Raw genomic sequence first — 13,484 nt, 5'->3', positions numbered from 1 at the left:
ATAGCTTTTCTTCGAGGGAGCAAGTGTCTTTCAATTTCAGGGCTGTGGTCACCATCCACAGTGATTTTGGAGCCCAAGGAAATAAAATCTGCCAGTGTTTCCACTTTTCCCCATCATTAGCCGTGAAGTGATGGGACTGGATGCCATGATCTTAGTTCTTTGAATGTTGAGTTTTAAGCCAGCTTTTTCACTCTCCTCTCAAACTCTCATCAAAAGGCTCTTTGTTCCTCCTCATTTTCAGCCATTAGAGTGGTATCATCTCAGTCAGTCAGTTCAGTTGCTCAGCCGTATCTGACTCTTTGCAACCCCATGGACTGCAAAACCTCAGACTTCTCTGTCCATCACCAATTCCCAGAGCTTACTCAAACTCATGTCCATCAGGTCAGTGATGCCATCCAGTCATCTCATCCTCTGTCGTCCCCTTCTCCTCCTGCCTTCAATCTTTCCCAGCATCAGGGCCTTTTCCAGTGAGTTGGTTCTTCACATCAGGTGACCAAAGTATTGGAGTTTCAGCATCAGCCCTTCCAATGAATATTCAGGACTGATTTCCTTTAGGATTGACTGGTTGGATCTCCTTTCAGTCCAAGGGACTCTCAAGAGTCTTCTCCAACACCAGAAGCATCAATTCTTCAGAAGCATCAATTCTTCAGCACTCAGCTTTCTTTAAAGTCCAACTCTCACATCCATACATGACCACTGGAAAAACAATGGCTTTGACTAAATGGACCTTTTTGGTAAAATAATGTTTCTGCTTTTTAATATGCTGTCTAGGTTGGTCATAGCTTTTCTTCCAAGGAGGAAGTGTCTTTTAATTTCATGGCTGCAATCATCATCTGCAGTGATTCTGGAGCCCAAAAAAATAGTCTCTCACTGTTTCCATTGTTACCCATCTACTACCATGAAGTGATGGGACCAGATGCCATGATCTTAGTTTTCTGAATGTTGAGTTTTAAGCCAACTTTTTCACTCTCCTCTTTCACTTTCATCAAGAGGCTCTTTAGTTCTTCTTCACTTTCTGCCATAAGGGTGGTGTCATCTGCATATCTGAGGTTATTGATATTTCTCCCAGCAGTCTTGATTCCAGCTTGTGCTTCCATTCAGCTTCAGATTCTTCAGCCCAGCATTTCGCATGATGTACTCTGCATAGAAGTTAAATAAGCCAGGTGACAATATACAGCCTTGACGTACTCGTTTCCCGATTTGAAACCAGTCTGTTGTTTCATGTCCAGTTCTAACTGTTGCTTCTTGACCCACATACAAATTTCTCAGGAGGCAGGTAAGGTGATCTCTGTAAGAATTGTCCACAGTTTGTTGTAATCCACATAGTTAAAGGCTTTGACATAGTCAATAAAGCAGAAATAGATGTTTTTCTGAAACTCTCTTGCTTTTTCAGTGATCCAGCAGATGTTGGCAATTTGATCTCTGGTTCCTCTGCCTTTTCTGAAACCAGCTTGAATATCTGGAAGTTCATGATTCAAGTACTATTGAAGTCTGGCTTGGAGAATTTTGAGCATTACTTTGCTAGCGTGTGAGATTATTTTATCGCAATTGTGCGATAGTTTGAACATTATTTGGTATGGCCTTTCTTTGGGTTTGGAATGAAAACTGACCTTTTCCAGTCTTGTGGCCACTGCTGAGTTTTCTAGATTTGCTGGCATATTGAGTGCAGCACTTTGACAGCATCATCTTTTAGGATTTGAAATAAATAGCTCAACTGGAATTCATTCACCTCCACTAGCTTCGTTCATAGTGATGCTTCCTAAGGCCCATTTGACTTCACATTCCAGGATGTCTGGCTCTAGGTGAATGATCACACCATCATCATTATCTGGGTCATGACAATTTTTTTGTATAGTTCTTCTGTGTATTCTTGCCACTTCTTCTTAATATCTTCTGCTTCTGTTAGGTCCATACCATTTCTGTTCTTTATTGTGCCCATCTTTGCATGAAATATTCCCTTGGTAGCTCTCATTTTCTTGAAGAGATCTCTAGTCTTTCCCATTCTGTTGTTTTCCTCTATTTCTTTCCATTGATCACTGAGGAAGGCTTTCTTATCTCTCCTTGCTATTCTTTGGAACACTGCATTTAAATGGGTATATCGCTTCTTTTCTCCCTTGCCTTTAGCTTCTCTTCTTTTCTCAGCTATTTGTAAGGCCTCCTCAGAGAACCGTTTTTCCTTTTTTGCATTTCTTTTCCTTGGGGATGGTCTTGACCACTGCCTCCTGTACAATGTCAGGAACCTCCTCTCATAGTTCTTCAGGCACTCTGTCTATCAGATCTAATCCCTTGAATCTACTTGTCACTTCCACTGTATAATCGTAAGGGATTTGATTTAGGTCATACCTGAATGGTCTAGTGGTTTTCCCTACTTTCTTCAATTTAAGCCTGAATTTGGCAATAAGGAGTTCATGATCTGAGCCACAGTAAGCTCCCGGTCTTGCTTTTGCTGACTGTATAGAGCTTCTCCATCTTTGGCTGCAAAGAATATAATCAATCTGATTTTGGTGTTGACATTCTGGTGATATCCATGTGTAGAGTCTTCTCTTGTGTTGTTGGAAGAGGGTGTTTGCTATGATCAGTTCATTCTCTTGGCAGAACTCTGTTAGCCTTTGACCTGCTTCGTTTTTTACTCTAAGGCCAAACTTTCCTGTTATACAGGTATCTCTTGACTTCCTACTTTTGCATTCCAGTCTCCTTTAATTAAGAGGATGTCTTTTTTGGGTTTTAGTCTTAGAAGGTCTTGTAGGTCTTCATAGAAACATTCAGCTTCAGATTCTTCAGCATTACTGGTCGGAGTATAGACTTGGATTAATGTGATATTGAATGGTTTGCCTTGGAAATGAACAGAGATCATTCTGTCATTTTTGAGATTCCACCCAAGGACTGCATTTTGGGCTCCTTTGTTGAAATCTAATTATTATTAATTTATCATTAATGCTATTAGAGCAGTGTCAGTTTTCTTAAATACTGTTACAATTTGAATTTTGTCATCTTTGCAATGTCTAAGGCAGTGGTCTTATTAGTTTTCTCCATAGCTTTATTATTATTATCAGGGATCTTATTGAAACACCCTAGCATTTTTTATAAACTTTATTTGATCACTATGTTATTTTTAAATTTGCTTTTGCATTCTATTTGTTAATATTGAGTTGACCAAAAAGGTCATTCAAGTTTTTCCATGCCAGCTTATGGGAAAAACCCAAATGAACTTTTTAGCTAACCTAATATTTTGGTTAAGATTTTTATAATAATATTTATTAATGAGATTGGGTAGTTAATTTTCTTTTTGTGCAGCCTTATCAGATTTGGCAGTCATAAGTTTTCCTTCTTTACCTAAGTTCTGGTGTAGATTATAGTGAAACTATCTAACTTTTAAATGTTTGTTAGAGGTAGTCCATAAAAATACTGAGCCTTTAGTTGCTAATAGTTACGCATCTTGTTAGTGAAGCTTCGTTGTTGTTTACTAGTAATATGGTCCTGTGAGTTAAGCTTAAATAAGACATATAATTTAAACTTATTTGTCTATTTTTTATAGATTCTCTTTTAAATTCTAGATTAGCCTGGAAAATCCCATGGATAGAGGATCCTGGTAGGCTACAGTCCATGAAATTGCAAAGAATCGGACATGACTGAACGACTTCACTTCACTTCAGACTTTAAAAAGTCATGTAATCTAACCTACTTTATTAAAAAAAGGTTTACCTGCATGTGCATGCTCAGTCGTTTCAGTCGTGTCCAACTCTTTGCAAACCTATGGAGTATAGCCCGCCAGGCTCCTCTGTCCATGGGATTCTCCAGGCAAGAATACTGGAGTGGGTTGCCATGCCCTCCTTTAGGGGATCTTCCTGACTCAGGGATCGAACCCAAGTCTCATGTCTCCTGCCTTAGCAGGCAGATTCTTTACCAGTAGCGCCACCTAGGAAGCCCAGAAGGTTTACTCATCATAACTTGCTAGAATCTAAAACCAAACTTGAAAATATGTTTATTAGACCATTAGGTAGGCTTTTCAAGGTCTTGAAGCAGAGAGGAATGCAGAATTACCTTCGGTAGGTAGCTTTTTTAGGCCAGACAGACACACACACTCAAAAAAAATTCAGGCACATGACATACATACTTAACAAAAGGGGTGAAAGTGGACACCTCTACGGAGAAAAAAATGAAAGAGGGTGGAGCAGTGACAGTAACAAATCTTGAAGGACTGTTTAATCTGTTGCTGCATCTTGACTTTCCCATTTGGTTTTTTTTTTTTTCTCTTTTCACTTTTCTTAGTCACTTTTTTTTTTTTTTTTTTTACTTTATTTTACTTTACTGTATTGGTTTTGCCATACATTGACATGAATCCGCCACCGGTGTACATGAGTTCCCAATCCTGAACCCCCCTCCCACCTCCCACCCCATATTATCTCTCTGGATCATCCCCGTGCACCAGCCCCAAGCATCCTGTATCTTGTATCGAACGTAGACTGGCGATTTGTTTCTTTTTTTTTTTCTTTTTTTAATTAATTAATTTATTTTTTATTTTACTTTACAATTCTATATTGGTTTTGCCATACATTGACATGAATCCACCACGGGTGTACATGCGTTCCCAAACATGAACCCCTCCTCCCACCCCCCTCCCCACAACATCTCTCCGGGTCATCCCTGTGTACCAGCCCCAAGCGTGCCGTATCCTGCATCGGATATAGACTGGCAATTCGATTCTTACAAGATATTATACATGTTTCAATGCCATTCTCCCAAATCATCCTACCCTCTGCCTCTCCCTCAGAGTCCAAAAGTCCATTCTATGCTAGTTTTGTTTTTTTTTTTAATTAATTTCCCCACTCTGAAAAAAATCAGAGTTGGTTTCCCCCCATTCTCCCAAATCATCCCACCCTCTCCCTCTCCCTCAGAGTCCAAAAGTCCGTTCTATACTAGTTTGTTTTTTTTTTAATTAATTTCCCACTCTGAAAAAAATCAGAGTTGGTTTTCCCACTTCTCTTACTTACGGGCTCCATTCCTGTCTCCCAGTCTTCTGGGGTCATAATTTTGGTTAGCTCAGTATTCAATGTTAATTTACAGCTGAACCATGTAGTAAACGGTGCTTAATTTTCCTTTCGTGCTTTCCTGCAGTTAATAATTGTTTTGTTACTTGAATAATTTTCTATATACTTATCATTAATTCAACTCCAATCACATAAATGTTCCCTCAGAGTGTTTAAATGTATCTGGGATTCTCGAGCTTCCATGTTCTGGATGAACCTCCCTCAGAGCCTCCTAACTTGCTGTCCTGGATGGGTCTTTTCCAGGCTAACTGTATGATCCTCCCAGAATTCCCTTCATGCTCACCTGGGGCTTCCCCTTGCCTCCCTCCAGTCTTGGATTACCTGTGCCCTGTACCTCATAATTTTCTTTCTTGATACTCCTGATTTGGTGGAGCCCACCTCCAATAGCTTTCCGAGAAAGTACCTTTTTAAGACCTTCCATATCTAAAAATGTCTCTGTTTAATCCAACGTGACTTAAAATGCACTGTTTGTAAATTCCAGGTTGAAAATCTTTTTTCCTTCTTGGTTTCATATGCAAGATTTCATTGCCTTCTAGTTAATACAGTATCAAGACTGAGAAATCTGAAACCTTTCAGATTGCTGAACTTTTTTGACCACCTGTTTGTTTTTTTTTTTTCTTTTTTTTTTTTTTCCTTCTTCACTATGTTCTGGAAATTCCCAGTGGTATACCTTGGAGGAAGTTTATAATGGTGGATCCTTGAAAGGCCTTTTCAGTCTGGAAACATGTGTCCTTCAGGTCTCACAATTTTCCTGAAGTTGTTCACTGATGTTTTCTCTAATCTGTTTTGTCCTGTTTCATTTATTAAACCCCTCCTGTTTTGTTAGAACGCTTAGACTCATCCCCTAACTTTTTTTTTTCTCCTTTTTCTGTCTTTTTTGCCTTTTTGCTGTACTTTTTGGGTGGTTTTTATCAGCTTTATCTCCTAATCCAATTTTTCCTTTTCTCTTCTCACAGTTTTAGCTTTCAGGAGATCTTTTTGCCCCGTAAATGCTCTGCTCATACTATTCTTTCTTGTTTCATCGTTGCAACTTCTCATCTCTCCTAGGACATTAGTGGGGCTGTTTTTCTTTGTGGCTGTGGAGGGGAGGTTTGTGTGTGTTTTTGTTTTTGTTGGAAATTTTCTTCCTTATAATTTGTAGCCTCTAAATTGGTTTGCTTGTTTTTATTTGCTCTCCTCAGTTTGAAAGGCTCTCTTCAGATGCCTGGTGATCTGGTGTTTACCAGTGTCTTCTAAGGGTGAATGTGTGCACAATTACTTCAGTCATGTCAGACCCTTTGTGACCCCGTGGAGTGTAGCCCGCCAGGCTCCTCTGTCTGGGATTCTCCCAGCGAGAACACTGGAGTGGGTTGCCATGCCCTCCTCCAGGATGTCTTCTAAGGGAGATGACAGCTCTTTGGGAGTTCTGAAAACATAAGAGGGCTCCTGTAGGTTGTGCGCCACCCTGTGGCGTCATCTAGATGAATTGTTTAGTTGGGGAACTTCCAACATAGGAATCAGAGTCTTTCTTCCTGAGCTGGGAATGTTTCCCAGCGAAGACTCTTCTCATCTTCATGAAGAGTAAAGGCCTGGCTACCAGCATTATAGGAGCTGAGCGTGGAAGCTAAGTGTGGAAAGAAGGCTTGCGGATCCATGTGTGTTCATGTGGTCTTCCTGTTTTTAGAAGAGTGTCACTGCCTCTGTCGGTGTCTATGTTTCACCCTCATTGAAGTTTCCTTCGTTGAAGATTAAATCTCCAGTCTTTTCCTTCAGTGGGGTTGGGGTGCTTGTCAGGCTGCTCCAAATGAGAGAGGAATCTGAAGACCTGAATGTTAAATACACTCTCAGCCAATCTTTCTTCCTTTAATCGCCACTCTCCCCTCTACTTCTAGATTCCTGGTGTCCCAGGTCCAGAAACTGGAGACTTTGGCAGTGTGAATCTGGTTGGGTCTCAGCTTTCACGTCTGCCAGCTTAGATGTCAGTTTTTCTCTCATCTAATAAGTCATTTCTCACTCATATGTCTTCTTTTAGCTTCTAGAATACTAATGATATGGTCCATTCTCCTCACTCCTGTGGGTTTATGCAATTTTTCACATATCCCTTTATGGTAATTTTATTGATGTTTTAGGAGGAAAAGAAGAGATGCAGGTGTTCAATCGAGTCTTAACCAGAAACACACTCTCAATTCCTATACAATAAATGCAAATATGCAATTATATCTGCCCTATCTTCCCCCCAAAAAAGTCCATTTTGAGAAAAATTATCTAAAGTATTCCAGGCAAATAAAATCCAATACTATTTAGAATAGGCAAAGAGAAGGACTTCCTTGGCGGTCCAGTAGTTAAGACTCCATGCTTCCATTGCAGAGGGCATGGATTTGATCCCTGGTCAGGGAATTAAGATCCCTCATGCTGCACTGAGCAGCTGAAAAAATAAAATAATTAATTAAAAAAATCAAAACAGAGCTCTGTTTTTGCAGCCAAAAAATAAAGTTTTTAAAAAAGAGGTAAGGATAATTAACCTCTCAAGCTAAGTAAAACATAATTTAAATCTTATTCCATCAGACATTTTTTGCTATCTCCTGTGATTTCATTATCTAAAATAGAAAATGAAGAGGTTAATAGTACCCACCCCATTACTAGTAGGAAGGATTAAGTGTATAATGCTTGTAAATTCCTGAAGTCAGTGCCTGGCACATGGAAAGCAATATATTGATATTAGCTACTACTGGGTACTAAGCATTGGGAATATAAAGATGAGAATTAGACAGGAGTCCTGCCTTTCAGAGATCATAGCCTTGTGAGGTAGAACGGTAAACAAGAAAACAACGTGAAATCTGCAGTAATTCAAAGTACAGGAGTAATAACAGGAAAAAATGACTACTAGAGAGGGTTTCCTGTATGTGGCTAAGCAATCAAGTACTCTGCAGAACAAATTATTTAGACTTAGTTTTTTAACTGGTTTATTATTGGTATGGTCATAAACCTTCATGTAGGGGATTTCCTGGCAGTCCAGTGGTTAAGACTCCACTCTTTTCAGAAAATGTGTTGACATCATTTATTTGTGTCTTTTCCATAAAGAAGGAGAGAATAATTTACGTCTCAAAATTTCTTCCAAGCCTCCAAGTTCCAACTGTTGCTATTTCTTCTTTGAACTAGAGTTATATACACACCTGGCCACACTGATGATCATATGGCTCTAGTCTTAGAAGAAGAAAATGCTCTGTTTTCTGGAGATTGCATCCTAGGGGAAGGAACAACTGTATTTGAAGACCTCTATGATTATATGAACTCCCTGAAAGAGTTATTAAAAATCAAAGCTAAAGTTATATATCCAGGTGGGTCATTCTTTTAACCTAACAAACCATTTGTTTCAAATGATGAGAAAGATTTCCTTTTGGTTTGTCTGTGTGTGTCTTCAGCCTTGAAGAGATATGGATAAACTGCTTCTTTCTAAATTACACCCCTAAGTCTTGTCTAGCAATGCAATTAAAAAGAAGACTGAGAGTTGTATTAATAACTTTTTTAAAGATAGGGTTATTTTTTAACATCTACCCAGCTGTTAATAGAACTCTTAAACAAAGGAAATAAACTTATTGGGACCAGAAAATGTTTTTCATTTCATGAGCTAGCTTTAGTTTTGTTAACTTGATTTCTGCTGTGGACTGAATTTTAGCCATGTGACCAAGTAACATTTGACCTCTGAGCTTTAGTTTTTTAACTCACACTGTGGAAATCAGTGGGGCTTCCCAGATGGCACTAGCGGTAAAGAACCTGCCTACCAATACAGGAGACTAAGAGATGTGGGTTTGGTCCCTGGGTCAGGAAGGTCCCCTGGAAAAGGAAATGGCAACCCTCTCCAGTGTTCTTGTCTGGAAAATCCCATGGACAGGGGAACCTGGCATGCTATGGTTCATAGGGTTGCAAAGAGAAGGGCACGACTGAAGTAACAAGCATGCATGCATGGAAATCAATATTTTCCATATTAACTGTGAGACTGTACATTTATTTCAGTTCCTCAGGAAAAACAAAATACCTATTATTAGTATATCAGCTATCACTGCCCTGCTCTACAGTATGAATCTCCCCTCCCTCTTAAAACGTAAAAAAGATACAGGACCCAACAGAAGGCCCCAGGAGGGAAAAGAGACTCAATTACTGACTCTTTTAAGTCCTTCTAACTTGTTCCTAGCCACAGAGCCATGAAAAGATCTGTAAATACAATGTCTTCAATACCTTCATATTCTCTCATGAGTTCCCACTGCTGAGGGGTGGGAAACATACAGTTGGTGGGACTAGGCATTTGGATTAATGTTATGACATCAACGAAGCAGAGGCTGACAACTGTTTTGAAAGAGAAGAGAGTAGATGTTTGATGCACTCACATTGGAGCAAAGCTAATGAGAGGATGCCTGGTACAGGTTCTTGGAGTGTTGGCTTTAGTGAATCCAGTGAAGTGGCTTATTGGTACACCAGGAGCGCGTTTGTCAATGGTATTCCATAGCCACAGCTACCACATATTAAAGCCTGCTACCCGACCTGCAGGTACAGTGTCGGGACCTTCACAAAGCTGTCTTCACAAAAACTCATAAAGCCTGAGCTCTTTATATAAGAGGTCAGTCTACTTTTGGTTTCTTGTTGTTACCCTTTAGTTGCTAAGTCATGGACCCCATCGACTGTAGCCCGCCAGGCTCCTCTGTCCATGGGCTTTCCTAGGCAAGAATACTACAGTGCCATTTTATTCTCCAGAGGATCTTCTTGACCCAGGTATCAAACCCACATCCCCTACATTGGCAGGTAGATTCATTCACTGAGCCACCAAGGAAGCCCCTGCTCCTGGTGATTGTTCTCAAATATCTTAAAAAAAACTTCTCTTGCAGATTAGTGTAATACATTCATTTTCACTGTTTTAAGAGAAGGTAAATTTCATTATGACTTTATCTGGGTTATCAATGTTTCTGAACTGCTAGCCTGTACATAAGGCTCAAAGTTCTGCTGTGGTCCTTGTGAATTTTTAATAGCTCATCACTTCCATGAAGTTACTTTATATATTCCACTTTTCAATCTTTGATAAGCATAGTGGTTAAGAACACAGAGTGGTTAAAAGCATCCCAGCTCCACTTAGCTATGTAACTGCAGGTAGATTAATTACCCTTCCTATGCTTCAGTTTCTGCTGTTCAAAGGGGAAAATAAACATATGTACTTCATGGGATTCTTGTAAGAATAAAGTGTATCAAGCATTTAGAGCAGTATCTGGCAAATAAACTCAACATTAAAAAAAGACTAAGATCACAATATCCAATCCCATCACTTCATGGCAAATATTGAAGAAACAACAGAAGCAGCAACAGACTTTATTTTCTTGGGCTCCAAAATCACTGTGGACAGTGACTGCAGCCATGAAATTAAAAGACACTTGCTCCTTGAAATGAAAGCTATGACAAATCTAGACAGTGTATTAAAAAGCAGAGACATCATTTTGCTAACAAAGGTCCATATAGTTAAAGCTATGGTTTTTCCAGTAGTCATGTAAAGATGTGAGAGTTGGACCGTAAAGAAGGCTGAGTGCCATGAAGAACTGATGCTTTTGAATTGTGGTGCTGGAAAAGACTCTTAAGAGCCCTTGGATGGCAAGGAGATCAAACCAGTCAATCCTAAAGGAAATCAACCCTGAATTTTCACTGAAGGACTGTTGTTTAAGCTGAAGTTCCAACACTGTGGCCACCTGTTGGAAAGAGCTGACTCATTAGAAAAGAGTTTACCTTTACCCTGATGCTGGGAAAGATTGAAGGTAAAAGTAGAAGGGAACAGCAGAGAATGAGGTGGTTGAGTGGCATCACCAATTCAAGCACATGAATTTGAGCAAACTCTGGGAGATAGTGGAGGACAGAGGAGCCAGACGTGCTACAGTCCACAGGATCACAAAGAGTCGGACACAGCAACTGAACAACTGGCAAATAATGAACACTGTTAATACTACCTGTTTTTACTGTTGTGGTTACTATTTTTAATTGTTAATTTTATTGTTATCTTTTAATTGTTACTTTTCTTTTTTCTAATAACACTGTAATATTTTATATAGATTTTGACATAATTCTCTAAAAGTTTTTGTCTTGATATGTAATTTTTAAATCTCTTATTACCTGTATAGTTTTCCAAATAATTCTCACTTGTATATTTAGTATGCCTTTTCCAGTACACTGTATGAAATATTTTTTGAGTAGAGTGAACTAACTTCAGTTGTACTTAAAATTTTTTATTTGGTTGAAATAATTTTTATAATTATTCTGATTCAGGACATGGCCCAGTTATCCATAATGCTGAAGCTAAAATTCTACAATACATTTCTCACAGAAACATCCGAGAACAGCAGATTCTTACCGTATTTCATGAGAACTTTGAAAAGTCATTCACAGCAATGGAACTTGTAAAAAGTATTTACAAGGTAATTTTTGTTTATCTTATTTGTACGTAGCCACAATTTTAATAGAAGAATCTATTCACTAGACTATTAATTTGGTAAACTCATCACATCATGGAACAGAATGAGCCTGTTAATTTTTTAAGTAATATTAGTCACTTGTATAGATTTGAGATCATCAAATCTCATTTCTAGAATGCAGAAGTTGATAAACACGGGCCTACAGAATAACCCTTCTGAGCCATTATTATGCCTTTTATACTTCATTCTGTAGGAGATCATTGCCAACAGCCTGGTGATGAGGCTTTGTTATGATTTATGTTTTACTTGGAGAAGGAAATGGCAACCAACTCCAGTATTCTTGCCTGGAAAATTCCATGGTCAGGCTACAGAGGATCCTGGTGGGCTACAGTCCATGGAATCACAGGGAGCTGGACACTACTGAGCAGCTAACAACAATAATATATTACTCTGACCATCTTGACTATCTAGTGTCCTACTCGGCAGCGAGTGAGAAGGGCTGATCTGCTGGAGACAGATCCTGGCTAATAGCAGTGAGAATTAGTAGCAGTGCCTGTGGAGGTGAAAGTCGCTCAGTCATGTCCGACTCTTTGCAACCCCATGGACTATACAGTCCATGGAATTCTCCAGGCCATAATAGTGGAGTGAGTAGCCTTTCCCTTTTCCAGAGGATCTTCCTACCCAGGGATTGAACCCAGGTCTCCCACATTGCAGGCAGATTCTTTACCAGCTGAGCCACAAGGGAAGCCCAAAGGATTAAAAGGAGAAAGGCCTCAAAGAAGAGCATGAGGAGAGTCATTTAGTAGAGAAAGAGCCCCTCACACAGTGGCCTCTGAGCACATTCTTGTTTAACAGCAGCATGTGGCAATCCATCCGTAGGATTCAGTTTCTGAGCAAATGTGTATTAGATAACTGATGTAGGCAGTGTAGCTTAGGGGTTAAGAATGTAATAAGATTATCTGGGTTTTACGACTCCATGGCCATAACCTATACAGCCATAAGATACCTGAGAGTGTAACTAAAGATGAGCTTGAAAAGGAACCTGAGTGAGTTTCATTTAGTAAAGGTCTTTAACATCCCATCAAACCAGTCAATCCCTGAATGTTCATTGGAAGGACTGATGGTGAGGCTGAAGCTCCAATACTTCAGCCACCTGATTCGAGGAGCTGACTCATTGGAAAAAACCCTGATGCTGGGAAGGATTGAGGGCAGAAGGAGAAGGTGGCGGCAGAGGATGAGATGGTTGGGTGGCATCACTGAGTTTGACATGAGTTTGAGCAAGCTCCAGGAGATAGTGAAGGACAGAAGCCTGGTGTGCTGCTGATTTCAGGTAAAATGAGGACTTAAAAGAATTCTTTGAATTTTCATTAAAATCTAATTTGATGACCTTAACAAAACATTTTCAGGGAGCTGAGAAATGAAGATAGTCAATTTAGTTAAGAAACTTGACTTTGAAAAATTCTTATTTAAAGAATAAAAAAGACAAATAGTGTATGTGACAAATAAGTGTATGTTACCTCTTATAATGTGGAATCTAAACAATACAACAAGCTAGTGAATTATACAGTACTCTTGCTTGGAAAATCCTATGGACGGAGGAGCCTGGTAAGCTGCAGTCCATGGGGTCGCTAAGAGTCAGACATGACTGAGTGACTTTACTTTCACTTCTCACTTTCATGCATGGGAGAAGGAAATGGCAGCCCACTCCAGTGTTCTTGCCTGGAGAATCCCAGGGCTGGGGGAGCCTAGTGGGCTGCCGTCTATGGGGTCACACAGAGTCAGACATGACAAGTGACTTAGCAGCACCACCAGCAGCAGCAGTGACCCAAAGTGAGACATATATAGGATGAAATAGTTTTGGTTATTACTATATAAAAACCTAGAGTTAAAGCTGTCTTCTTGACGGTATGGAGACTCCTTAAAAAGCTAGGAATAAAACCACCGTGAAAGTGAAAGAAAGTGAAGTTGCTCAGTCATGTCTGACTCTTTGTGACCCCATGGACTGTAGCCCACC

At 39.6% G+C, this 13,484-nt stretch overlaps 1 protein-coding gene across 1 annotated transcript in view; it reads left to right on the top strand.

Annotated features, from left to right (window-relative positions):
- LACTB2 (lactamase beta 2) overlaps positions 1-13,484 on the top strand; it is a 34,598-nt gene that overhangs the window by 18,602 nt on the left and 2,512 nt on the right. The window contains exons 4-5 of the mRNA XM_040261365.1: positions 8,187-8,365; positions 11,325-11,473. Coding sequence (XP_040117299.1) covers positions 8,187-8,365; positions 11,325-11,473 — 328 coding nt within the window. The remainder of the gene's footprint in view (positions 1-8,186; positions 8,366-11,324; positions 11,474-13,484) is intronic.

This window comes from Oryx dammah, unplaced genomic scaffold (genome assembly GCF_014754425.2).
Source record: "Oryx dammah isolate SB20612 unplaced genomic scaffold, SCBI_Odam_1.1 HiC_scaffold_19, whole genome shotgun sequence".
NCBI lineage: Eukaryota > Metazoa > Chordata > Mammalia > Artiodactyla > Bovidae > Oryx > Oryx dammah.
Note: the sequence above shows the minus strand (reverse complement) of the source record. Positions and strands in the feature narration are given on the sequence as shown.